This window comes from Coenobita brevimanus, chromosome 71, assembly GCF_032717465.1.
Source record: "Coenobita brevimanus isolate Jiangsu-jjx chromosome 71, ASM3271746v2, whole genome shotgun sequence".
Taxonomy (NCBI): Eukaryota; Metazoa; Arthropoda; class Malacostraca; order Decapoda; family Coenobitidae; genus Coenobita; species Coenobita brevimanus.
The window spans coordinates 1866438-1893937 of record NC_137024.1 but is presented as its reverse complement, the minus strand read 5'-3'; the positions used below and the strand labels follow the sequence as shown (position 1 = coordinate 1893937).

At 43.4% G+C, this 27500-nt stretch overlaps 1 protein-coding gene across 1 annotated transcript in view; it reads right to left on the bottom strand.

Moving 5' to 3' along the window:
* The window catches only part of LOC145406618 (uncharacterized), a 43957-nt gene that overhangs the window by 235 nt on the left and 16222 nt on the right, over positions 1-27500 (bottom strand). Inside the window, exons 6-8 of the mRNA XM_080277693.1 lie at positions 22805-22917; positions 21528-21618; positions 19288-19483 (exon numbers count right to left, since the gene is read on the bottom strand). Coding sequence (XP_080133819.1) covers positions 19288-19483; positions 21528-21618; positions 22805-22917 — 400 coding nt within the window. The remainder of the gene's footprint in view (positions 1-19287; positions 19484-21527; positions 21619-22804; positions 22918-27500) is intronic.

The window sequence follows — 27500 nt, the reverse complement described above, 5'->3', positions numbered from 1 at the left end:
ATCATCATCATCATCATCATCATCATCATCATCATCATCATCATCATCACCATTATCATCATCATCATCACCACCACCATTACTATCACCATTATCAACATCACCATTATCATCATCATCATCACCACCACCATTATCAACACCACCATTATCATCATCATCATCACCACCACCATTATCAACACCACCATTATCATCATCATCATCACCACCACCATTACTATCACCATTATCAAAATCACTATCATCATCATCATCAACCCGGAACACATCATCACAATCATCATCATCATTATTATTATCATCATCATCATCATCATCATCATCATCACTGTTTGTCAGAAAGGTGGTAAGGTAGGTTAGGAAGGTGAATAGTGAGGAAGGTCGTATGGAAGGTTAGGTAGGTAGTGAGGTTAGGAGGGTGGTGAGGTTAGAAGGATAGTGAGGTAAGGAGGGTGGTGAAGTTAGAAGGATAGTGAGGTAAGGAGGGTGGTGAAGTTAGGAAGATAGTGAGGTAAGGAGGGTGGTGAAGTTAGGAAGACAGTGAGGTTAGGAGAACGGTGATGTTAGGGAGTGATGTTAGTTAAGGAAGAATGTTAGGTTAGGAAATTGGTTAGATTAGAAAGATGATAAGGATAGGAAGGGCAGGCGAGATAAGGCTAGATTAGGAGACATAAAATTCTTTCCCAGAATAAACCACTGAATTAATTTGTTTATGATCATTAAGTAAAACATGTGAATATTGTTTCCCCCCCCCTCTCTCTCTCTCTTTCTCGTGGCCCAGCATGTAAGTAAAACTCGTGATGTGTACAGTGTTTGCAAGATGTAAAATGTGTGTGTGTGTGTGTGTGTGTGTGTGTGTGTGTGTGTGTGTGTGTGTTGCCCAGTACAGTAAATAAATCAATAATTGTAGTGTGTTAAGAGTCTATACAACATGCAGGTTCACTCGTATAAATAGCATGCTAAATACGGAACTCACTCCACATATAAAAAAGTGAGAAATGTGGGGGACAGGGCGACATGGAGGCGATTTGTTTGTGACCACCCCTTACGGGATTAAGGCGTCTGGCAATAGACAGATAGACAGAAATAACATCCATATTTTTTTTTTCATCACCGACATATGGCTACACACACACACACACACACACACACACACACACACACACACAATAAGTGGCTCCAAACACATGTAAAGGATTAGCATTGATCCAACATGGCGATAATAAGTGTGCTTGTTTTTTTCCTTTTTTGTTTCCTATATTTTTGAGTTTATAAACAGAATCACTTTAATAAACAGTTTGAAAAAATATATATACTGTCCAGGTGATCACTGCCGTTTTTATCTATCTATCTATCTATCTATCTATCTATAGCCCGACGCCCTAATCCCGCAAAGGGTGGCCGCAGACAAAACGCCTCCAAGTCACTCTGTCACCCACCATTTGGCTGCCCTCCCCCCAGCTCACTCTACTATCCCAAACTATCCCAAATCTGAGTGGGAGTTGGAATGATGATGATGATGATGATGATGATGATGATGATATGAAAGTGATGGTGATGATGATGATGATGATATGAAAGTGATGGTGATGATAATGATGATGATGATGATGATCATATGAAAGTGATGGTGATGATAATGATAATGATGATGATGATATGAAAGTGATGGTGATGATAATGATGACGATGATGATGATAATGAATGATGATGATGGTACGATGATGATATGAAACTGATGGTGATGATGATGATGATGATGATAATGATGAATGATGATGATGATGATGATGATAATGATGAATGATGATGATGATGATGATATGAAACTGATGGTGATGATAATGAATGATGATGATGATGATGATGATGATTTTGTACCCACTCTATTTTTACGAAGAACCAGGGTTAAAATATTGTTGTCACTGATGATGATGATGATGATGATGATGATGATGATGATGATAATGACTCATCACCATCATCAAATAGTAAAAAAAAAAAAAATAGATTACAGAAAAATACTAAGCAGGTAACACAGCTGAACATTATATGAGTAATTTTCACCTGCAAGGTATTCCTGACCTAATCACTAAGCACTACACGTACGCAAAACATCTGAATACATCCTAACTCCACATCCTTCACGAACCTCTCTATAAATTGGCATCTTTTTCTTTTCAGTCTACGTACAATATCTCTAACACATTCCCAGGCAGTCCAGTTTCTCTTCCTGTCTTTAGTTCTTATGTTTGTGTTATTTTTAAGTCTGTTCTAAATGGTACTGTTACCCCTGATACTTTCCACACTCGTTTTCTATTCCGTATCAAGGCCTTCATAGCACCCGCCACTCTTTTTTTTTTTTTTTTTATGCGAGGAAGAAGGAACCAAAGGTCATGAGCCCGCTGTAACAGTTCCCTCCAAGAGAAAAACAAAATACAATAGAGAGCCAAATTCAAGATCCGATCATTTTGAGATGCCTGGACACACTGCGTTTGAAAGACTGGAGATCATAGGCAGCAGGAAATACAGACAGAGGGAGATAGTTCCAGAGCTGACCTGTTGCATAAATGAAAGACTGGGAGTAACGGTTAACTCTTGCATTAGAGAGTTGGACAGAAAAGGGATGAGAGTTTGCTGCCAGACGGGTGCTACGCGCCCATCGTAGAGGTGGAGGAATGCAAACAGACAGTTCAGAGGAGCAGTGACCATTAAAGTTGCGATAGAAAAGAGATAAAGATGCAACAGTGCGGCGAAGAGACAGAGGTTGAAGGGAGTCAGTAAGAGGAGGAGAGTTTATGAGACGAAAAGCCTTTGACTCCACCCTATTGAGAAGAGCTGTATGTGGGGAGCCTCCCCACACATGAGAGTTGTACTCCACACAGGGGCGGATAAAACCCCTGTATAGAGTCAACAATTGTGCAGGGGTAAAGAAAGAGCGGAGTCGGCTTAGCACACCCAATCTCTTGGAAGTAGATTTTACAAGAGATGTAATATGACCTTTCCAAGATAAGTCCCGAGTAAATGAAACCCCAAGCATGTTCAAGGATGATGCAGGATTAAGCTGAATATTATTACACATTAGTGGGTATACCTGTGGAAGATTTTGTCGGGTTGATAGGTGTAAGAACTGAGTCTTAGATGCATTAAAGACAACCATATTATTTTTACCCCAGTCAGAGATACGAGCCAAGTCAGACATTAGGTGTGCCATAGCCTCATCCCTTGTTTGTTGAAGTAACTGTTGAGATGGGCGTTGCGGGAACCGAATGGAAAGGTGAAGGGTGGAGTCATCAGCGTATGAGTGGATAGGGTTAGATGCACAGCTTAGAAGATCATTGATGAATAAAAGGAAGAGAGTTGGTGATTGGACAGAGCCCTGAGGAACACCACTGTTGATAGATCTAGGAGAAGAACGATGGCCGTCTACAACAGCGGCTATAGAACGACCAGAAAGGAAGCTAGCGATGAAGGCACAGATAGAAGGATAGAAACCGTAGGAGGGCAGTTTGGAAATTAAAGATTTATGCCAGACGCGATCGAAAGCCTTTGAAATGTCAAGTGCAATGGAAAAGCTTTCGCCAAAGTCCCGAAAGGAGGATGACCAGGAGTCTGCAAGGTAGGTGAGAAGATCGCCAGTGGAGCGTCCCTGACGGAACCCATACTGACGATCGGAAAGAAGGTTGTGATAGGAAAGATGCCTTAAAATTTTTCTATTAAGAATCGACTCGAAAACTTTTGAAATACAGGACGTTAAAGCAATTGGACGATAGTTGGAGGGTTGGGAGTGGTCACCCTTCTTTGGGACTGGCTGAATGAGAGCAAACTTCCAGCAAGAAGGAAAGGTACAAGTTGACAGACAAAGGCGAAAGAGTTTGCCTAGGCAGGGTGTAAGCACAGAAGCACAGTTCTTGAGAACAACAGGAGGGACCCCATCAGGCCCATATGCCTTGTTAGTACTGAGGCCAGTAATGGCAGAAAATACATCAACTGAAGAAATTTTAATGTCAGCCATGAGGAAGTCAGAGGGGGGAAGTGATGGAGGAACAGCACCGGAATCGTCTAAGGTGGAATTGGAGGAAAAAGTCTGTGCGAAGAGATCTGCTTTATCAGTAGAAGAAATAGCTACAGAACCATCAGAGTAGAAAAGAGGAGGGAAGGATGATGAGGTAAAGTTGTTAGAAAGATTTTTGGCAAGGTGCCAGAAGGAGCGGGAAGAATTCGAGTTGGAGAGTTGAGAGCATTTAGTATGGATGAAATTATTTTTAGTAGAGCGAAGAACAGACTTAGCACGATTCCGGGGAGAAACGTAAAGATGATGTGATTCAGGGGTGGGTTGGCTCCGGTACCTTTTTTAGGCCTTCTCCTTGTTGCGGACAGCATTAGAACAAGCGTGATTAAACCAAGGCTTTCTTGCGTTAGTCAAAGGACATGAGAAAGGAATGTAGCTTCCATGCCCAAGAGAATAACCTCCGTAATGCGCAAGGCACACTCAGATGGCTCACGGCCATGGAAGCAATAATCATTCCAGGGAAAATCAAAGAAGTACTGCCTGAGGGCCTCCCAGTCCGCGGCTCCAAAATGCCACACTCTCCCTCCCTCCCTCCCTCCCTCTCTCTCTCTAAAATCCCCTTCCTTCTCAACAGTCATCACTTCGCCCTATCTACAACTGCTTTCACGCCTCACTGACCACAAATATTTACAATTAGAGAGCAACAAGTCAGCATCGGCATATTGTACTTCTTCCTTGTCCCATGATCCATATATCCACAAATCTATCATTCCATCTATCTACCTAACTATCTGTCTATCTATATAAATGTGTGTGTGTGTGTGTGTGTTACGTCGCCACACACCACCGACAGCAACAGCAACAGCAGCGAGATGAATATGCCTGAAGATAAAGATTGCAGGGTGTTTGTGTTGGTTCTGCCTGTCTGTCTGCTCACCCACCTCTCTGTCTGCTTACCTGCCTGTCTGCCTGCTAACCTTCCTGCTCACCTGTCTGCCTCTCTGCTTAGCTGCCTGTCTGCATACCTGCCTTCCTCCATCTCTTGCTACTTGCTTACCTGCCTACCTTTCTACCTGCCTGTCACTCTACTGCCCTCCCTGCCTCCCTACCTCTCCTCTTCCCTCCCTCCTTACCTCTCTCCTTCCTTCCTTCCTTCCTCCCTCCCTCCCCCCTTCCTTCCTTCCTCCCTTCCACTCTTCTTTCCTTCCTTCCTCTCTTCCTTCCTTCCTTTCAGAGCGTCGCAATATCCTTTCATATGCTTCAATACATCTTCTCCCCCTCCCCCACCCGGCACCAGATATAACCCTTTCAGCCCGTGGACGCATTAATAATCTTTCTCTTTCTCTCCAGACGATTTTACTCAGCATGGGGAGGCCTGTATACTCACTGGTTACGGAAGCTCCCTAACACCTCTTCCGTAGCGATTTATTTTGCTCATTACACCCCTGTGCTGTGACAAATAATTCTAATATCTCCATACACATCATAAATAAAGTATAATATTAACCTGTCGTATCCAAGAATAAATCGCTAAGGAATTGGTGTTAGGGAAGCGACGGGAATACAGTGCGAGGGGCTGACTATTTCTTTTTTAAATATTATTCTCGCTATCTCCAGACGGTTTTTTATTTTGCTAAAGAGGGAGATTTTGCTAACGATAGGGATTAAAGACTGCTTGCTTAAACCCCTTCAACAAGGAGGTATGCGCTACCTGAACCGTCTGGAGGAGGCAGGAGTGAAGGGAAGGACGCCCTCGAGGTGAAATGGCCAACCCCTCCAAGTTAAGGACGATTTTTTTTTTTCTTTCATTTTTCCTAACTCCAAATTACTCTCTCACCCTCCACCTGACCCTAGGACCTTTTCACTTTTTGCTGCTGATGGTAGGGGAGGGACGCCTTCACGTGGAGGCACTGATATAACTGGGCGACTCCACTGCCTGGGTATACAAACGTCCCTCAACTCCCTCCCTATCCCCCGAAAGGTGGATGGTGGACTGCAGGATGGGGGCAACTTCAGCCTGCAGTCCACTGGGTTCACATTTCAGTGGAGCTACAACAACAACAACAACAACAAAAACAACAGCAATAACTACTACTACTACTACTACTATTGCTACTACTACTACCACTACTACTACTACTACAATGACTACCACCACCACCACCTCCACCACTACTACTACTACTACTACTACTACTACTACTATCACTTCCACTACCACTACTACTACTACTACTACTACTACCACTACCACTACTACTACTACCACTACCACTACTACTACTACTACTACTACCACTACCACTACTACTACTACTACTACTACTACTACTACCACTACTACTACTACTACTATTACTACTACTACTATTACTACTACTACTATTACTACTACTACTACTACTTCTACAATTACCACCACCACCACCACCACCACTACTACTACCACCACTACTACTACTACTACTACTACAATAACTATCACCACTACCACTACCACTACTACTACTACTACTACGTCAATTCTCGGTTTTAACTAAGTTGCTTTTTTATCGTAGGAGAGACAAGCGTAGGGGAGAAAGAAATTTAACACGTCCCTTGAGTATCCTGCAAAATTAATCTTAGTTACGAAAGGAAAAAAGGATCCTAAGTTGTTTTAATGAAATCCACAGTTCTTTCTCTCTCTCTCTCTCTCTCTCTCCCTCTCTCTCTCTTTCTCTCTCTCTCTCTCGTTTTATTTCCTATTTTCCCTTCAGTTATCGATAATCTCATTCGGTATATCTATCTAGTACCAATCTATCTATCTATCTATCTATCTATGTGTCTATCTCTGTCTACCTCAGCCTATTTACCTATCTGTCTATCTATCTATCGATTTATCTATCTGTCTATTTTGCTTCACTTTATGCTAACATTCTCTCTCTCTCTCTCTCTCTCTCTCTCTCTCTCTCTCTCTCTCTTCGCTTCAGTATTGTCACAGGCATCGTTTATTAATATTTCCACCAACAATCTATCGCTAACAATTTCCCCGTATCGCTAACAATTTCCCCGTATCGCTAACAATTTCCCCGTATCGCTAACAATTTCCCTGTATCGCTAACAATTTCCCTGTATCGCTAACAATTTCCCTGTATCGCTAACAATTTCCCTGTATCGCTAACAATTTCCCCGTATCGCTAACAATTTCCCTGTATCGCTAACAATTTCCCCGTATCGCTAACAATTTCCCCGTATCGCTAACAATTTCCCCGTATCGCTAACAATTTCCCTGTATCGCTAACAATTTCCCTGTATCGCTAACAATTTCCCCGTATCGTTAACAATTTCCCTGTATCGCTAACAATTTCCCTGTATCGCTAACAATTTCCCCGTATCGCTAACAATTTCCCCGTATCGCTAACAATTTCCCCACATCGCTAACAATTTCCCTGTATCGCTAACAATTTCCCAGTATCGGTAACAATTTCCCAGTATCGCTAACAATTTCCCAGTATCGCTAACAATTTCCCAGTATCGCTGACAATTTCCCCGTATCGCTGACAATTTCCTGGTATCGCTAACAATTTTCCGGTATTGCTAACAATTTCCTAATATCGCTAAAAATTTCCCGGTATCGCTAACAATTTTCCGGTATCGCTAACACTTTCCCCACATCGCTAACAATTTCCCCTTATCGCTAACAATTTCCCCTTATCGCTAACACTTTCCCCACATCGCTAACAATTTCCCGGTATCGCTAACAATTTCCCCGTATCGCTAACAATTTCCCTGTATCGCTAACAATTTCCCCTTATCGCTAACAATTTCCCCGTATCGCTAACAATTTCCCCTTTGGCCCATCATCCTGTGCATTCAGTAACGCATTTATCGTCTTTAATTATCGTGACCTCATCTCATCTCCTCCTCGCCTCCTTCAGACGATTTTTCTTAAGCTTAGAGAGGCTTTTCGACCTAGAGCGGTTTGCTGAAGGCTATATTAACCCTTCCACTACCTGGGTGCTGTCTAAGTCGAAATAAGATCGGCAGAGAATAGTAAGAATGACGTGGAAAATACATAAACAGAATAGGCAGGAAAAAATGAGAATAACCAAGAGAATAAGTTACAGGTGTGAATGAGGTGAATTTTCTTTGGTGTGATATACAGTAGTCTCTCTCTCTCTCTCTCTCTCTCTCTCTCTCGTTTTTCAATTAACACCCTTCCTCTTTCTTTCCCTTTGTATTACAAGTTTTCTCTTCATCTCTTTAAGCAGTCCTTTCTCGAGTTACGGTTTAATCTCTCTCTCTCTCTCTCTCTCTCTCTCTCTCTCTCTCTCTCTTGATTAACACCTTTCCTCTTTCTTTCCCTTTGTGTTACAAGTTTTCTCTTCCTCTCTCTAAGCACTCTTTTCTCGATTTACGGTTTAATCTCTCTCTCTCTCTCTCTCTCGATTAACACCTTTCCTCTTTCTTTCCCTTTGTGTTACAAATTTTATCTTCCTCTCTCTAAGCACTCTTTTCTCGATTAACGGTTTAATCTCTCTCTCTCTCTCTCTCTCTCTTTGTGTGTGTAATTCACCGGGTAGGTCAGGATCACTTGATGGTCGTGATGGTCAGCTTTTACCCTCCCGGAAGGGAGCTGAGAGCTCATATAGTCCGATCTAAGGGCAAGGCTGTGACCTTCACACACGCACACACCCGTCCTCTTGCTCAAGGGGGACAGTAACCACCCACTTCGTCAGTGAAACTTCTCGCAACCTGAGCGAGGCGCGAACTCCCGTCCACCAGTTGGCAAGCGAGAGCGTTACCACTGCACCAGCGAGCGGTGTGTGTGTGTGTGTGTGTGTATAAGGCAATCAGCCCTGTCCGCAGCATCTATAATCTCTGAAAAAAACGACTCTCCATTAACAATGCATAATCCCTATAACCGAGAAGCAATTTACCCCTTCACTCCGATTATACATTTATTGAATTATTCCTCTTCTTTATTACCCCTTTATTGATTTATTTCATCTCTTGATGCTTGAGATATAAAGCGATTAAATTTTATATGAGACAGACTTTTCAACAGCAAGCCATATTCAGCCTTCATTATTTTCCTTCATTACTATACTCGTTCTACTCAAACTTGGCCTAAAATTGCCATCCCTCCATCCTGAATGTTGAGCTGTTTTAAAAGGACTAGCACTAGGATAAGATACTAGTCACAAAGAAGTGCTATGGGATGGATGTAGAGATGTATTGTACTTTTTTTTTTATCATTGGGTAGATGCTGTAAAAAGACGAAAATCTGGGCCATGTTAAGGTGAAAGGAGTATTGTATTCTCTCTCTCTCTCTCTCTCTCTCTCTCTCAGGGGTTCATGGAGGTAGCCTGGTCGGGAGGGAGTTCAGTTCGATTATTATTTTTGATTCCTCCAGACGATTTTATTCAGCTCAAGGCCCCCCCTTCTCTCTCTCTCTCTCTCTCTCTCTCTCTTTCTTTCTCTCTCTCTCTCTCTCTCTTCAGTATTGTCACAGGCATCGTTTATTAATATTTCCACCAACAATCTATCGCTAACAATTTCCCCTTATTGCTAACAATTTCCCCGTATCGCTAACAATTTCCCCGTATCGCTAACAATTTCCCTGTATCGCTAACATTTTCCCTGTATCGCTAAGAACTTCCCTGTATCGCTAACAATTTCCCAGTATTGCTAACAATTTCCCAGTATCGCTAACAATATCCCTGTATCGCTAACAATTTCCCAGTATTGCTAACAATTTCCCAGTATCGCTAACAATATCCCTGTATCGCTAACAATTTCCCAGTATCGCTAACAATTTCCCAGTATCGCTAACAATTTCCCCACATCGCTAACAATTTCTCTGTATCACTAACAATTTCCCTGTATCGCTAATAATTTCCCTGTATCGCTAACAATTTCCCTGTATCACTAACAATTTCCCCACATCGCTAACAATTTCCCCGTATCGCTAACAATTTCCCCGTATCGCTAACAATTTCCCAGTATCGTTAATAATTTCCCCGTATCGCTAACAGTTTCCCCGTATCGCTAACAATTTCCCAGTATCGCAAACAATTTCCCCGTATCGCTAACAATTTCCCCGAATCGCTAACAATTTCCCCACATCGCTAACAATTTCCCCGTATCGCTAACAATTTCCCCACATCGCTAACAATTTCCCTGTATCAATAAGAGTTTCACCGTATCGCAAACAATTTCCCCATATCGCTAACAATTTCCCCACATCGCTAAAAATTTCCCCACATCGCTAACAATTTCCCCACGTCGCTAACAATTTCCTGGTATCGCTAACAATTTCCCTGTATCAATAAGAGTTTCATCGTATCGCTAACAATTTCCGCACGTTGCTAACAATTTTCCTGTATCAATAAGAGTTTCATCGTATCGCTAACAATTTCTCCACGTCGCTAACAATTTCCCTGTATCAATAAGAGTTTCCCCGTATCGCTAACAAGATCCCCATATCGCTGACAATTTCCCCGTATTTACTAACAATTTCCCCTTATCGCTAACAATTTCCCGGTATCGCTAACAATTTCCCTGTATCGCAAACAATTTCCCCATATCTCTAACAACTTCCCAGTATCGCTAACAATTTCCCCGTATCGCTAACAATTTCCATGTATCGCTAACTATATCCCTGTATCGCTGACAATTTCCCCATATCACTAAAATTTCCCTGTATCGCTGACAATTTCTCCATATCGCTGACAATTTCCCCGTATTTACTAACAATTGCCCCTTATCGCTAACAATTTCCCTGTATCGCTAACATTTTCCCCGTATAGCTAACAATTTCCCCGTATCGCTAACAATTTTCCCCGTATCGCTAACAATTTCCCCGTATCGCTAACAATTTCCCTGTATCGCTAACATTTTCCCCGTATCGCTAACAATTTCTCTGTATCGCTAACAATTTCCCCGTATCGCTAACAATTTCCCCTTATCGCTAACAATGTCCCTGTATCGCTAACAATTTCCCCGTATTTACTAACAATTTCCCCGTATCGCTAACAATTTCCCAGTATCGCCAACAATTTCCCCGTATCGCTAACAATTTCCCCACATCGCTAACAATTTCCTTGTATCAATAAGAGTTTCACCGTATCGCTAACAATTTCCCTGTATCACTAACAATTTCCCTGTATCACTAACAATTTCCCCATATCGCTAACAATTTCCCTGTATCGCTAACAATTTCCCAGTATCTCTAACAATTTCCCAGTATCGCTAACAATTTCCCTGTATTGCTAACAATTTCCCCGTATAGCTAACAGTTTCCCCGTATAGCTAACAATTTCCCCGTATCGCTGACAATTTCCCCGTATAGCTAACAATTTCCCCGTATCGCTAACAATTTCCCCGTATCGCTAACAATTTCCCCGTATCACTAACAATTTCCCTGTATAGCTAACAATTTCCCGGTATCGCTAACAATTTCCCCGTATCGCTAACAATTTCCCTGTATCGCTAACAATTTCCCCGTATCGCTAACAATTTCCCTGTATCGCTAACAATTTCCCCTTTGGCCCATCATCCTGTGCATTCAGTAACGCATTTATCGTCTTTAATTATCGTGACCTCATCTCATCTCCTCCTCGCCTCCTTCAGACGATTTTTCTTAAGCTTAGAGAGGCTTTTCGACCTAGAGCGGTTTGCTGAAGGCTACATTAACCCTTCCACTACCTGGGTGCTGTCTAAGTCGAAATAAGATCGGCAGAAAATAGTAAGAATGACGTGGAAAATACATAAACAGAATAGGCAGGAAAAAATGAGAATAACCAAGAGAATAAGTTACAGGTGTGAATGAGGTGAATTTTCTTTGGTGTGATATACAGTAGTCTCTCTCTCTCTCTCTCTCTCTCTCTCTCTCTCGTTTTTCGATTAACACCCTTCCTCTTTCTTTCCCTTTGCATTACAAGTTTTCTCTTCATCTCTTTAAGCAGTCCTTTCTCGAGTTACGGTTTAATCTCTCTCTCTCTCTCTTTGTGTGTGTGTTGTGTGTGTGTGTGTGTGTGTGTGTGTGTGTGTGTGTGTGTGTGTAAAGCAATCAGCCCTTTCCACGGCATCTATAATCTCTGAAAAAAACGACTCTCCATTAACAATGCATAATCCCTATAACCGAGATGCAATTTACCCCTTCACTCCAATTATACATTTATTGAATTATTCCTCTTCTTTATTACCCCTTTATTGATTTATTTCATCTCTTGATGCTTGAGATATAAAGCGATTAAATTTTACATGAGACAGACTTTTCAACAGCAAGCCATATTCAGCCTTCATTATTTTCCTTCATTACTATACTCCTTCTACTCAAACTTGGCCTAAAATTGCCATCCCTCCATCCTGAATGTTGAGCTGTTTTAAAAGGACTAGCACTAGGATAAGATACTAGTCACAAAGAAGTGCTATGGGATGGATGTAGAGATGTATTGTACTTTTTTTTTTTTTTTTTTTTATCATTGGGTAGATGCTGTAAAAAGACGAAAATCTGGGCCATGTTAAGGTGAAAGGAGTATTGTATTCTCTCTCTCTCTCTCTCTCTCTCTCTCTCTCTCTCTCTCAGGGGTTCATGGAGGTAGCCTGGTGGGGAGGGAGATCAGTTCGATTTTTATTTTTGATTCCTCCAGACGATTTTATTCAGCTCAAGCCCCCCCCCCTCTCTCTCTCTCTTGCTTGGGAAGGATGATAAATGGACTGTGTGTGTGTGTGTGTGTGTGTGTGTGTGTGTGTGTGTGTGTGTGTGTGAGAGAGAGAGAGAGAGAGAGAGAGAGAGAGAGAGAGAGAGAGAGAGAGAGAGACTGTTTACGCTGCTTCACAATCTCATCAAGTCTGCGCAAATTTTTTTCACTCTTTCACCTGCATTTGACGGCGTAAGGTAAGTGAGAGTGGCGCGTGCTTAGTTTGATGTTGTTGCTGCATCTTTTGGTTTTGTTTTTCGCCCATTTAACCTTCACCCCGTCAAGAGCACTCCATTAGCAAGGCCGATTTTTACAGAGTGCATACCTCCCGCTGCCACACCCTCCATCACCATCCCAGCCCATCCTCCACATTCCTCTCCACGCACCCCTTCCTCGGATCCTCCATATTTTAGGGGAACTTTGTCACTTGGAATTTCCCATTGACCACACCGGACGACATACAGCGTCCCTCTTCACAGGGTGTATTGGTCCTAGAGAGAGACGCCTTCACGTGGTGGCACTGATATGACCTGGCGGATCAACTACATGGTTATGCAAACGTCCCTCAACTGTTTCCCTACTTCTGCTACTACTACTACTACTACTACTACTACTACTATTGCTACTACTACTACTGCTACTACTACTATTGCTACTACTACTACCACTACTACTGCTACTACTACTACTACAATTACTACTACTACTACTACAATTACTACTACTACTACTACTACTACTACTATTGCTACTACTACTACTGCTACTATTGCTACTACTACTACTGCCACTACTACTATTGCTACTACTACTACTGCTACTACCACTACTACTGCTACTACTACTACTACTACTGCTACAATTACTACTACTACTACAACTATTGCTACCACTACTACTACTACTACTACTACTACTATTGTTACTACTACTACTGCTACTACTACTACTACTGCTACAATTACTACTACTACTACTACTACTACGACTACTACCACACTATCACACACTATCCTACCCTATGCCACCCACTCCTCTACGTCTTTATGATCTGTTTCACTGGGCATGCTTCTGATAATTCTCCCTCTATTGTGTTTTATCTCTCCTTGCTTTCTAGGACTCTTATCTCACTTCATTCTAGGTGATGGTGATGGTGATGATGATTGTGATAATAATAATAATAATAATAATAATAATAATAATAATAATAATAATAATAATAATAGTAATAATAATAGTAACAACAACAACAATAATAATAATAATAATAGTAACAACAACAACAACAATAATAGTAATAATAATAATAATAATAACCACCACCACCACCATCATAATCACCATCATCATCATCATCATCATCATCACCACCACCACCACCACCACCACCACCATCATCATCATCACCATCACTACCACCACCGTCATCATCATCATCGTCATCACCTTTTTTTCCCACCTAAGGATTGGATGAAGTAGGATCCAGAAAGCAAGGAAGAATAAGCATGAAGAAGAGAAATATGGGCCACACACTCATTCACACACCAATCAAGCTCCTGGAATCCTGGCTTTACCTGACAGGCTTAGTTATCTATATATTAAAATTTTCTCTATAGCTGGGATACAGACTATAAAGATCTTGTAGTATTAGTGAAGGAATTAACTCAAAGATCTTGCATTTCACTCCCTCTTAGTTTTTTGTTTTTTTTCTTGGAGGGTACAGTCTTACGGGGTTCTGGCCTTGGGTTCCTTCTTCCTTGTATATAAAAAAAGGAAAAAAATCATCAGACGTTCCACAGCTAAAGCGTTTTAAAGCCTCAGCCGGCAGGAAAACGCAAGCAAAACACGCGTCCGTAAATCTTAAGGTGTCGGCAAATATCTTAAGAGTTGGTGCTAAGAAATTCCACGACTTGAAGAAACGTAATTGGCTTCACGGCTCTGAGAGATTGAGGAGAAGGAGGGGGAGCAGCCTGAGGATGGGAGGAGACGAGGAGGGAGGACGTGGAGGGAGGAGACCAGGAGGAAGGAGGAAAAGGGGAGGGGAAAGAAGAGAGAGTGGAAAAAAGAGAGAAGGGAGGCGCAGAGCAGGGAGGGAAGAGGGAGGGAGCAGGGAAAGGGAGGATGAGAGAAGGGGAGAAACCGGGGGAGAGAAAGAGAGAAAAGAGGGGAAAAGCGAAGGGAAGGGGGAAGAGGGAGAGAAAGGGGAGGGAAGGGGGAGGGATAGGGAAAGATGGGGAGGGGGAGAGAAAGGAAAGGGAGGGAGGGGGGGCAGGGAGCAGGAATAGGGGAGGGGGGAAGGGGAGTGCGTTGGGTAGGGGAGGAGAAGAAGGGTCCTAAGAAAAGGGGAGGGGGGAGGGAGAACGAGGTCAGGGATCACGGGGTGAGGAAGGAGGGAGGGGGGAAAAGGGGGGTCTGGCTTATAATCTAAAAAATAAACAAAATAAACAGAAGCGCGATATTTTAAAGCTCTGATAATAAGAAAAATAGTACAGAAGAAAAAGAATTATTTAGAGAAGGCAACTCCCCCGCCGTGGATAATAGACTCGTCCATCCAATCAGTGAACACAACTCCCCCGCCGTGAATAATAGACTCGTCCATCCAATCAGTGAACACAACACCCCCGCCGTGAACAATAGACTCGCCTATCCAATCAGTGAACACAACTCCCCCTCCGTGAACAATAGACTCGTCCATCCAATCGGTGAACACAACACCCCCGCCGTGAATAATAGCCTCGTCCATCCAGTCAGTCAACACAACACCCCCACTGTGAACAATAGACTCGTCCATCCAATCAGTGAACACAACACCCCCGCCGTGCATAATAGCCTCGTCCATCCAATCAATGAACACAACTCCCCCACCGTGAACAATAGCCTCGTCCATCCAGTCAGTCAACACAACACCCCCACTGTGCATAATAGCCTCGTCCATCCAATCAGTGAACACAACTCCCCCGCCGTGAACAATAGACTCGTCCATCCAATCAGTGAACACAACTCCCCCGCCATGTATAATAGACTCGGCCATCCAATCAGTGAACACAAGACCCCCGCCGTGCATAATAGACTCGTCCATCCAATCAGTGAACACAACACCCCTGCCGTGAACAACAGACTCATCCATCCAATCAGTGAACACAACTCCCCCGCCGTGAACAATAGCCTCGTCCATCCAATCAGTGAACACAACTCCCCCGCCGTGAATAATAGACTCGCCCATCCAATCAGTGAACACAACTCCCCCTCCGTGAACAATAGACTCGTCCATCCAGTCAGTGAACACAACTCCCCCGCCGTGAACAATAGACTCGTTCATCTAATCAGCGTACACCTGTGATAGTGGCGCATGATAGTGAAATGTTAGGAAATAATTAATGAAAAAAATATTTGAAAATAAAAATGATCAAAAAGTGCTTGGAAGTAATATAGTACTGTACATGTAATAAATTAATGTACTTTTCCCCGCCTGTGATGTACTTTTTTTTTCCAAGAAAGAAGGAACCAAAGGCGTGATTCAGTACCGTGTTTCGAAATTGATGCGGAACATGCTCGAACTCAACAGGTGCTCCTTGACCCCTTGGCTGATCCTCAACCCTTTCTTCAAGCTTGATCCAAATTAGATAAGAAATTACTTGAGTTGATTTTTCTCACAGGCAAACAGATCGAACCCTGACTTGCCTACCATTATCCTTGCCTACTTGTGCTCAAAATCGAATTCCAACTTTCTTGCCTTACCTTCAACCCTTCCAGCAAGACTGACCTAAATAAAAAAAACAGTAAAAATGATCAAAGTTCACTCTGCTAGGTCGAACTTTGAGCTAGTACTGTGACCTTCATGTTTGGTCTATAGGAAAACAAAAGCAAGAGCTATGTATCAGCCCCTTGGTTGACCCTCAGTCCTTCCACCCAGTTTGGTTAAAATGAGGTAATTATTTTTGTGTTATTTTCTGCTCTCTCTCTCTCTCTCTCTCTCTCTCTCTCTCTCACACACACACACACACACACACACACACACACAGGAGAGACTGTGTGTGATGTGTGTGTGTGTGTGTGTGTGTGTGTGTGTGTGTAATTCACCGGGTCGGTCAGAATCACTTGATGGTCGTGATCGTCAGCTTTTACCCTCCCGGAAGGGAGCTGAGAGCTCATATAGTCCGATCTCAGGGCAAGGCTGTGACCTTCACACACGCACACACCCGTCCCCTTGCTCAAGGGGGACAGTAACCACCCACTTAGTGAAACTTTTCGCAACCTGAGCGAGGCTCTAACTCCCGTCTACCAGATGGCAAGCTCTCGAGAACGTTACCACTGAGCCAGCGAGCGGTGTGTGTGTGAGTGTGTGTGTGTGTGTGTGTGCCATAACAAACACTGTATAAAGTTAAGGATAGTCCTAAATGAATCAGATTAAGTATTATGTTGGACCTCAAATCACTGTAATTACCTAAATTACCAGTATTAATGTATTGTTGTAGTCAATAAAATATCTATCTATCTATCTATCTGTGTGTGTGTGTGTGTGTGTGTGTGTGTGTGTGTGTGTGTGTGTGTGTGTGTGTGTGTGTGTGTGTGTGTGTGTGTGTGTGTGTTTGTGTGTGTGTGTGTGTACTGGAGAGGCCACGAAGAGCCTCCTTTAACCCCTTCCCTTCGAGACCCCTTTCCTAAACTGAAGAAATATTGTGTAATTTTCAAGAATTAATTGATTAGTCACGTAATTAGGCTGTTAAATATATCCCATTGTATTTCAGACGATTTCATGCAGCCCAGAGGAGGAAGAAGGGTTAATACTAGACCTATCGACCACACGAAAGCAGGTAGAGCAGACGATTGAGTGGCTGCTGAGTCCTAACCTTCCCTTAGAAGACATTCCAAGCGACTCAAGAAAGTTAAAGAATATACATAACAAGGTAATTTATTTTTGGTAAGAATTTATATGTATGGAGGCTTCTTGCTGGGAATTATTGGTTAGGATCTTTTATGAATACGGCTGTGGGTCTCTGATTAATAGGTAAGTAGGTAGGTAGGTAGGTAGGTAGGTAGGAAGGTTGGTAGGTAGGTAGGTAGATAGATAGGTTGTAGGTAGGTAGGTAGGCAGTGGGTAGGTGAATTAGTGGGTAAGTAGGTTGGATGAAGGTGGGTTTATAAATGAGTAAGTAGGTAGGAAGGTAGGTAGGTAGGTAGATGGGTAAGTGGGTAGGTAGGTTAGTGGGTAAGTAGGTGGGTAGGAGGGTAGGCAGATAAATGAGTAAGTAGGCAGGTAGATAGTCAGGTGAATGAGTAATTGGGTAGGCAGGTTATTGGGCAGTAGTAATGATAGGTAAAAAGAATAAGCAGGTACGTAGGTAGGTAGGCAGGTAGGTAGGAAGGATGGTAGGTAGACAAGCAGGTAAGTAGGCAAGTAGGTAGGCAAGTAGGTGGTGTAACTGCAAGGGGAACAAGGGGGGTCAAGGAAGGTGGGCGGGGGGAGGGACGGGGCGACAAGGTAAAAAAAAATGAACATAAAACTCATATATTCCCGGCACGATGAAAGTGACCCCAACACTCACTTTCCCAAGCACATACGCGGCGTTGGGGGCTCCTGAATATGCAGCCACACGCCCAACGGGGGTAGAGAAGGGGTGGGGGCACTGTGGCCTGGAATTCTCTCTCACACTCACTCCGTACGCCACCAGAGGGAAGGTCATTGTCAAGTCTCTGTCTGTCTTTCTGTCTCTCTGTCTGGCTTTCTGTCTCCCTGTCTGTCTGTCTGTCTCTCCAGGGGGGATGGGGCTTCTGTCGTTAAATAAATGAGGTTTATGCAAAGGAGGAAGGGGTGACCAAAGGCTTCTTCCTCTTCTTCTCATTTTCTTTTTCTTGAAGCAACGCATCTCGTGCAGTAAAGAGGCCAAAATATGCTTGCTCACAACTTCCTTCTCTGGGGAATTTCCTGCGTTAAAGGTGTTCTGTTTACGTAAAAAGAAAAAAAAAAGTGTGTGTGTGTGTGTGTGTGTGTGTGTGTGTGTGTGTGTGTGTGTGTGTGTGTGTGTTTCAGATGAACCTTGGGCTACTACTACTACTACTACTACTACTACTACTACTACTACCACCACCACCACCACCACCACCACTACTACTACTACTACTACTACTTTATATAAACTGGTTAGGATTCTTTATAAACAGGCTCGAATCCTTTATACACACGATCCCGGGCCACTCCTCTATGCCCTGTCCTTCCCACATACACGTAATTTTCTTCTCTCCCTTTTTTCTTTTTTTGTTTTTACGTGAAGAAAATTCCGCCAACTCAAGAGATTCCCTCAAAGAAAAAAGTTTTAGAGTGAGTTTATCCTCGCCTCTTGACGGCCTGGTGTGCGTTTACCTGAGAAAAAGAAAGTGGAAAGAAAAGGCGTATGGTCACCCCTCCCTCCTTTGCATAAACGTCATTCACATAACAATAGAAGCGTTCCCACCCCTTGAGAGAGAGAGAGAGAGAGAGAGAGAGAGAGAGAGAGGAGGGGAGGAGGGGGGAGCTACAAACACTATGAAACGCACTAATCTCAACTCACCATCCGTTTTAGCCAGCCTCACACTAAGAACCATACCTTCTCGGCCAGTTCGGGTTTTCGGTTGAGTCGCAGAGCCTGATGTAGAAGATGGGAGGGAAGATGAAGGAGAGCATGGGAACGGCACAGCTCCCGATCAGGTTCAGAATCCGGCCAAAGTTCTGCACGGCGAGGCTGACCACGATCCCGAGCAGCACGATGGTGGTTCGAAGCAGGCAGCGACGCCATCCGAACTCTGCGAATCAAGTTAGAATGAATTTTAAGTTTTAGTTGCTGGTTCGTTTATGCTCCCTCCTCCTCCTCCTCCTCCTCCTCCTGCTCTTCATCATCATCTTCCAGACCTTTTTTACCCAAGAGCTTGATGGTGATTCGAAGCACTCACGAACCCCATCCGAATTTTAAGGATTTAGTTTATTATTATTATTATTATTATTATTATTATTATTATTATTTTTATTATTATTGTTATTATTATTATTATTGTTATTATTATTATTATTATTATTATTATTATTATTATTATTATTATCATTCTTCTTCTTATTGTTGTTGTTATTATTATTATTATTATTTTATCAGTGTATATTTTGACGCTGTTGATAGCTGTGTCACATTCGTACTTTCCTTACTTTAGGATCCTACCTCACCCCATCCTTAGCTGGGAAAATGATGGTGATGATGATGATGATGATGATGATGGAAATAGCTCTCTTACTGTCTCCATTTTTTTTTTCCTCATCAGTATTTATAAGACTTTGGGAAGACATGTTGCTGATAGGTTGTGTGTGCATTGTAAATCTATCAATTCAGGAAGCACACCAGTTCGGCCACAAGGAAGTTACTGCTAAAAGGACTGAAGTTACTAAAATTTTGAGAGACTGTTGAGTGTGTTATATGTGAAGGATGAGAAATGGTGTGCTGTCAGAATGAAGTTAGCATGAGTTAGATTATCATGCTAGAGTGGGGAAACTAATGCCGATTGAGAAAAGTGCTGCACGAATCATAGTGTTACATCCACTCAAACGTATTATAATCCATGTAGTTACGTTGTTATTGTAATTATAGCAACAGTGACCTACGTGTAATGGAAAAAGGATGTAGTGATTTTGACTGGGATACGAGAGGCATAACACAAACATACAAACAAGCACACACACACACACACACACACACACACACACACACACACACACACACAGCAATAAACAAACACCCCACAGTCATATCAACACTCCCGTTATGCTCCAAACACAATTATTCTGCAAACAATGAACAATAAACATCCCTCTTGTGTAAATCTGTAAATGTTTGCAGGGATAACAACATGGCAAGAGAGAGTAGCGTGAATGTGCTTGCCAGTGTGGATGAGAAGGGTCACGCTAGATGGCAAGAGAGTGTAGTGTGAATGTGCTTGCTAGTATGGATGGAGGGGTCACGCTAAATGGCAAGAGAGTGTAGTGTGAATGTGCTTGCCTGTATGGATGGAGGGGTCACGCTAGATGGCAAGAGAGTGTAGTGTGAATGTGCATGTCAGTGTGAATGAGGAGGGTCACACTGGCGGCTGGAACACTAAATTATTAACAGGTATTTGGCAGTGCATCTGAAAGTGGAGAGTCACTAGCAATGGTTTAAGAACATGAATTTTCCTGTGGTTATGCAAGTCTTAGAACCACGTCTGAGTATGGAAGAAAGAATTGGACTACGTAGTGGGTATAGACTGAACCCCTTCACTACGAGAGCACCTTCCTAAATTGAAAAAATATATATATTTTCTGGTGTTAGCAAAAAATGAGTCACTGGATGAAAAAGCCTTAAGGGCACAGGTGATTATTGATTCTCACCTGCTGACTAGTGACTCTTACCTGCTGACTAGTGACTCTTACCTGCTGACTAGTGACTCTTACCTGCTGACTACCGACCCTCACCTGCTGACTACCGACTCTTACCTGCTGACTACCGACTCTTACCTGCTGACTACTGACTCTTACCTGCTGACTACTGACTCCTACCTGCTGACTACTGACTCTTACCTCCTGATTATGACTTACCTGCTGACTACTGACTCTTACCTGCTGACTACTGACTCTTACTTGCTGACTACTGACTCTTACCTGCTGACTACCGACTCTTACCTGCTTACTACTGACTCTGACCTGCTGATTACTGACTCTTACCTGCTGATCAATGACTCTTACCTGCTGATTACTGACTCTTACCTGCTGATCAATGACTCTTACCTGCTGACTACTGACTCTTACCTGCTGACTACTGACTCTTACCTGCTGAGAGAGAGGCTGCTTCTTCAAGGTTTTGCGAGAGGGGGTTGACCAGCAAAAGGTAGGTGAAGACGTTGTTAAGTAGCATCAGGGCCTGCAGGGGGAGCATTCAGAGAGTAGTGCACCCATTTCACTCCATTCACATATTCTTATTTTATCTATCTATCTTTCTATCTATCTGTCTGTCTTTCTATCTATCTGTCCGTCCATCTATTATCTGTCTGTCTATCCATCTTTCTATTTATCTATCCATTCTTTCATCCTCTGTCTGTCTGTCTGTCTCTCAATCACGCATTCTTATTCTATCTATCTGTCTGTCTATCTATCCATCCATCCATCTCTCTCTCTCTCTCTCTCTCTCTCTCTCACTCTCTCTCTCTCTCTCTCTCTCTCTCTCTCTCTCTCTCTCTCTCTCTCCCAATCACGCATTCTTATTCTATCTGTCTCTATCTATCTATCTACCCATCCATCCATCTCTCTCACTCTCTCTCTCTCTCTGCCATCTGTCACTCGAGCATCATGATACCATTTCCTGTACATATTCTCCCTTTCCCCCAAACATATTCCTTTTCCCCTCCCACAACTTATCTATCTATCCATCTATCTATCTATCTATCTATCCGTCTATCTATCTATCTATCTGTCTATCTATCTATCTATCTATCTGTCTGTCAGTTTATCTATCTATCTATCTGTCTGTCAATTCATCCACCTATCTATCTATCTATCTATCTGTCTATCTATTCATCCACCTATCTACCTATCTATCTATCTATCTATCCGTCTGTCTATCTATCTATCTATCTACCTACCTATCTATTTATCTATCAATCTATCTATCTTAAGCCACTCAAAATTCGACTCTATAACACTAATATGAGGCAGTCCAAACATAGCCCTCCACTTGACACCCAGCCAGCGGTTCTTGTGTCTCGCGGGGACGGCTCACTCTGCCGGTGTGGGCGCGGGTGTGGCAGTGGGAATAGAAAATGGATAAGTGATGCAGGACAGACACTGATACCGCTGACTGAGGCGAAAAAAATTGTGGACCATATTGTATGTTACGAAAAAAATTAATGGACTGCCTTGTAAGTTACGAAAAAAATCTATGGACCAAGTTACGAAAAAAATCCATGGACTGAGTTACGAAAAAAAATATGGACCAAGTTACGAGAGAAATTATGGACTACCTTGAGAGTTACGAAAAATGTGGATCACCTTGTAAGTTACGAAAAAATGGACCAGCTTGTAACTTACGACAAAATCCAAGCGTACGATACCTGGACCATGGTGACGGACGTTCCAGATACGGTGAGTAGTACATTCACGTCCACACGCGACCCGAACTCCAGGTAACCCAAGGCGGCGATGGGCAGGTACATTGTAATTAGGGCTGCAGGTGAGAGGACAGGTGGAAATTTAAGATGTTACCCTTCCTTTCCTTTGCCTTTCCTTCCCTTCCCTTCCCTACCTTTCCATTTCCTACCCTTCCTCTCCCTTCTCTTCTCTTCCCTTCCTTTCCTTTCCCTTCCTTTTCTTTCCCTACCCTTCCCTTCCTTCCCTTCCCTTCCCTTCCCATTTCTTTATCACCTTTCCATCCCATCCTCTCAATCTCCTCCACTCCATTCCCATCCCATCCCATCAATTTCAGCGAAAAGGCGCAGTGAGGCGAGAGAGAGAGAGAGAGAGAGAGAGAGAGAGAGAGAGAGAGAGAGAGAGAGAGAGAGAGAGAGAGAGAGAGAGAGAGAGGACGATTGGGTAGGATGCCAAGATAATTCCATGTGACTCTTTATCGACATAGTTCCTTAGTCCAGTGGTTCCAAAATGGGGGTAAATTAGCCCCCGGGGGTAATATGGCTAATTTTTTTTTTTTTTTTTTTTGGAGGGGGGGTAACGGAGGGAAGAAAAAAAAAAGTCGAGGAATTTGGGGAAACGAGAAAACAGTAAGACGCCTGGAAGAAGTATACTGAATAATATACCGTATATGATATTGTATAAACCACCAAATATATAATTCAGGAAACATACACCAACTTAATGTAAACCTGGTGAGCAATAAAGTGAAAACTAAAAACAATATGTATTAAAAACTATTATTAAAAAAAAATCTGAAAAATACAGCTACGTGTGTGGGAGGTGGGAGTGGCTGACAGGTATGCTTCAGGAAACAGCCAGTCACTCAGCCTGTCTCACACTGTCGCTGTCAGTTTCCTCATGAGCAGCAGCTGAGGTGGAACTAGGCAGGTATGTATGTGTACTGTCCAGTATAATTAGATATTACTGTAGTAGTAGCAGTAGTTGTTCCCTAGGCAGTCCGGCCGAGCAGCCCCGAGTCCCTTAGGAAGGCTTTGGCCGAGACCGGGCTTTCCCACAGAGCTCCCAAAGAGTGTATGTTGTGTTGTTGGCGTAGGTGATTGTGTGCAGTGCAGTCTTCCATAATGTGCTTAATAGTATGGGGTGCTGTGTTGCATCCTGGAGAGGCATCAGCGACGGAGTCATCCAGCCTCTTCTGGTAGCTTAAGAGGGCTGGATGGTGCCCACATCTCAGCCTGGCCAGGTGGACCCTGTCCTCACAAGGAAGATAAGACTCAGAATGGTGGATGTCAGGAGGCCGTGCATGCAGCTGTGTGTTGTCTTTAAGTGACTGAATGGAGCGGCGAGTGATCTGAGTGAGGATATGCTTCTGGAAGCTGGTCTGAGGTGGGCGAGGGGAGAGAGATGACAGTATTTGTGTATGGTATCGTGTGCTGGGTGTTGTTTTGATGTTCCTTGGTGTGGGTGGATGTGCTGCCATGTAATGTAGTGGATGTTGTGGGTTTGTAGAGGCTGCAGCAAGAAACTGGGTGCCTCTCATGTCTATGTGATCCTTGACTTTGAGGACTTTGGTTTCTTGATATAGGTGATCTGTGGGTGTAGTAGCTGTGCAGCTTGTGATTATTTTTAGGGCCTTATTCTGTATGGTCTGTAGAGTGTTGTAGTCTGTTTTGGTCAGGTTAGAAGCCCAGACAGGGCTTGCATAATTCATCACTGAACGTATGTATTGTTTGTATACTGTGGTGGTGGTTTCTTTGTTGTGTCCGAATGTTGTATGGGCAAGTGACCTCAAAGCACTGAGTCTTGGTGTTACTTTGTTTTTAATGTTTGTGATGTGTTGCTTAAATGACACTGATGTATTGTATGTTACACCAAGGATTTTGTGTGTGTGTGTGTGTGTGTGTGTGTGTGTGTGTGTGTGTGTGTGTGTGTGTGTGTGTGTGTGTGTGTGTGTGTGTGTGTGTGTGTGTGTGTGTGTGTGTGTGTGTGAGTGTGTGTGTGTGTGTGGTGTGGGATGTGACTGTGTTCTGCTGTCCAGTTTGTGAGAAGAGTCACTGTAGATTTGGCTGGGCCTATTTTGAGCCTGTTTGTGGTGAACCATTCGTGTAGTGTGTTGAGGTAAGGTTGAATGATGTGTGCAGCTGTGTTTGCGTTTTGGTGCGTACATGTAAGTGTTATATCATCTGCATAGGAAGCTATGTGTATCTGTGGTGTGTGGGGTGTGGGTATGTCGTGCATGTATAGGTTAAAGAGTGTAGGGGACAAAACAGATCCTTGGGGGACGCCGTTTGTGAAGTTTCTGATGTTAAAAGACTGACCGGCAAATGTTACGTGTGCACATCTGCCTGCTAAGTACTTTGCCAGCCATCTTTTTGTGTTATTGTGCATGTTTGTGTTGAGTATTTTGTTTGTGAGGTTGTGGCGGGGGATGGCATCAAAAGCTTTGCTAATGTCTAGTGTGACTAGGAGTGTTCTGTGTGGTGGCCTAGCTGAATTCATGCCATCGAAAACTCTCTGTGTAAGGTCGGTAAGAAGGGTGATTGTGAAGTGTAGTGGCCTAAAGCCATGTTGTGACTGGGTTAGGGGAATGTGAGGTGTGACTAGTTGTGATACCGGTCGTTCAGTGACTTTAGAGGGGGTGCAGAGGAGTGTGATGGGGCGATGTGAGGAGGGTAACGTGGGGTCTTTGTTGGGTTTAGGGATAGCGATGATACTGCCATGCTTCCAGATGTTGGGTATTATGCTGTGTGAGTAGCTGTAGTTTGATATGTTGGTGAGTACTTGTATGCCTTGTGGTCCTAGGTGTTTAAGGTGAATGTTGCTTATGTTGTCTGGTCCACAGGCAGATGAGTGCTTGAGGTTGTTAATGATGTATGGCGAGAGGAGTGGAATAGTGAACTTTTAAGATGTATGCTATATCTATCTACCCACCTATCTATCTATCTATCTATCTATCTATATATGAATGGGGTCAACAGGCTTAATGTACCATGTTAAATTGGGTAACGAGCCGAAAAAGGCTGGGATCCACTGCCTTGGTCCTTTGTGAGAGAGAGAGAGAGAGAGAGAGAGAGAGAGAGAGAGAGAGAGAGAGAGAGAGAGAGAGGAGGGTGGAGGGAGGGGACGCAGTGGATAGGATGCCAAAATAATTCCATCAAACTCTTAATCGACATAGTTTCTTAGTCCTTTGAGAGAGTGAGAGAGAGAGAGAGAGAGAGAGAGAGAGAGAGAGAGAGAGAGAGAGCATATACACAATTTCTGAATTTTTACTCTATATTTTTGAGTTTAAAAAAAATCCCTGTTTCTTTTAATGCAAAGAAAAAAAAATCATCTTTCACAAATCCAAAATCTTCAACCAGAATTATACTTTATTCTCTCTCTCTCTCTCTCTCTCTCAGAAGCGTTAAGAGAAATGCTTCGAGATGGTCTGGTCACGTGGAGAGGATGGAAAATGAGAGACTGACTAGAAGAGTGTATGTGAGTGAGGCGGAGAGGAGGAGGGGGAGACCAAGGATGAGATGGAGGGAAGGAGTGGAGAGAGAGATATGAAAGAGGAGCGTGTCAAGTTGAGGGAAGAGCAGACAGATGGCAGAGGACAGGACGATATGGAGGCGATTTGTTTGTGGCCACCTCTTACGAGATTAAGGCGTCTGGCAATGGAGAGATAGATAGATAGATAGATAGATAGAGAGAGAGAGAGAGAGAGAGAGAGAGAGAATTTCTCCACCAAACATCACACCCATCAATACTCCCCAACACCACCTCTCATCACAACCACCACCACACCATCACCACAACAACCACCACACCATCACCACAATTACAATACCACCCCTCATCACCACAACCACACCACTACCACACCATCACAACCACCACACACCATCACCACACCACCACCACACCATCACCACAACAACCACCACCACACCATCACCACAATTACAATACAACCTCTCATCACCACAACCACACCACTGCCACACCATCACCACAATTACAATACAACCTCTCATCACCACAACCACACCACTACCACACCATCACAACCACCACACCATCACCACAATCACCACCACCACACCATCACCACAATTACAATACCACCCCTCATCACCACAACCACACCACTACCACACCATCACAACCACCACACACCATCACCACACCACCACCACACCATCACCACAACAACCACCACCACACCATCACCACAATTACAATACAACCTCTCATCACCACAACCACACCACTACCACACCATCACCACAATTACAATACAACCTCTCATCACCACAACCACACCACTACCACACCATCACAACCACCACACCACTACCACACCACCACCACCACCACACCATCACCACAATTACAATACCACCCCTCATCACCACAACCACACCACTACCACACCATCACAACCACCACACCATCACCACAATCACCACCACCACACCATCACCACAATTACAATACCACCTCTCATCACCACAACCACACCACTACCACACCATCACCACAATTACCAAACCACCTCTCATCACCACAACCACACCACCACCACACCATCACCACAATTACAATACCACCTCTCACCACCACAACCACACCACTACCACACCACCACCACCACCACACCATCACCACACCACCACCACA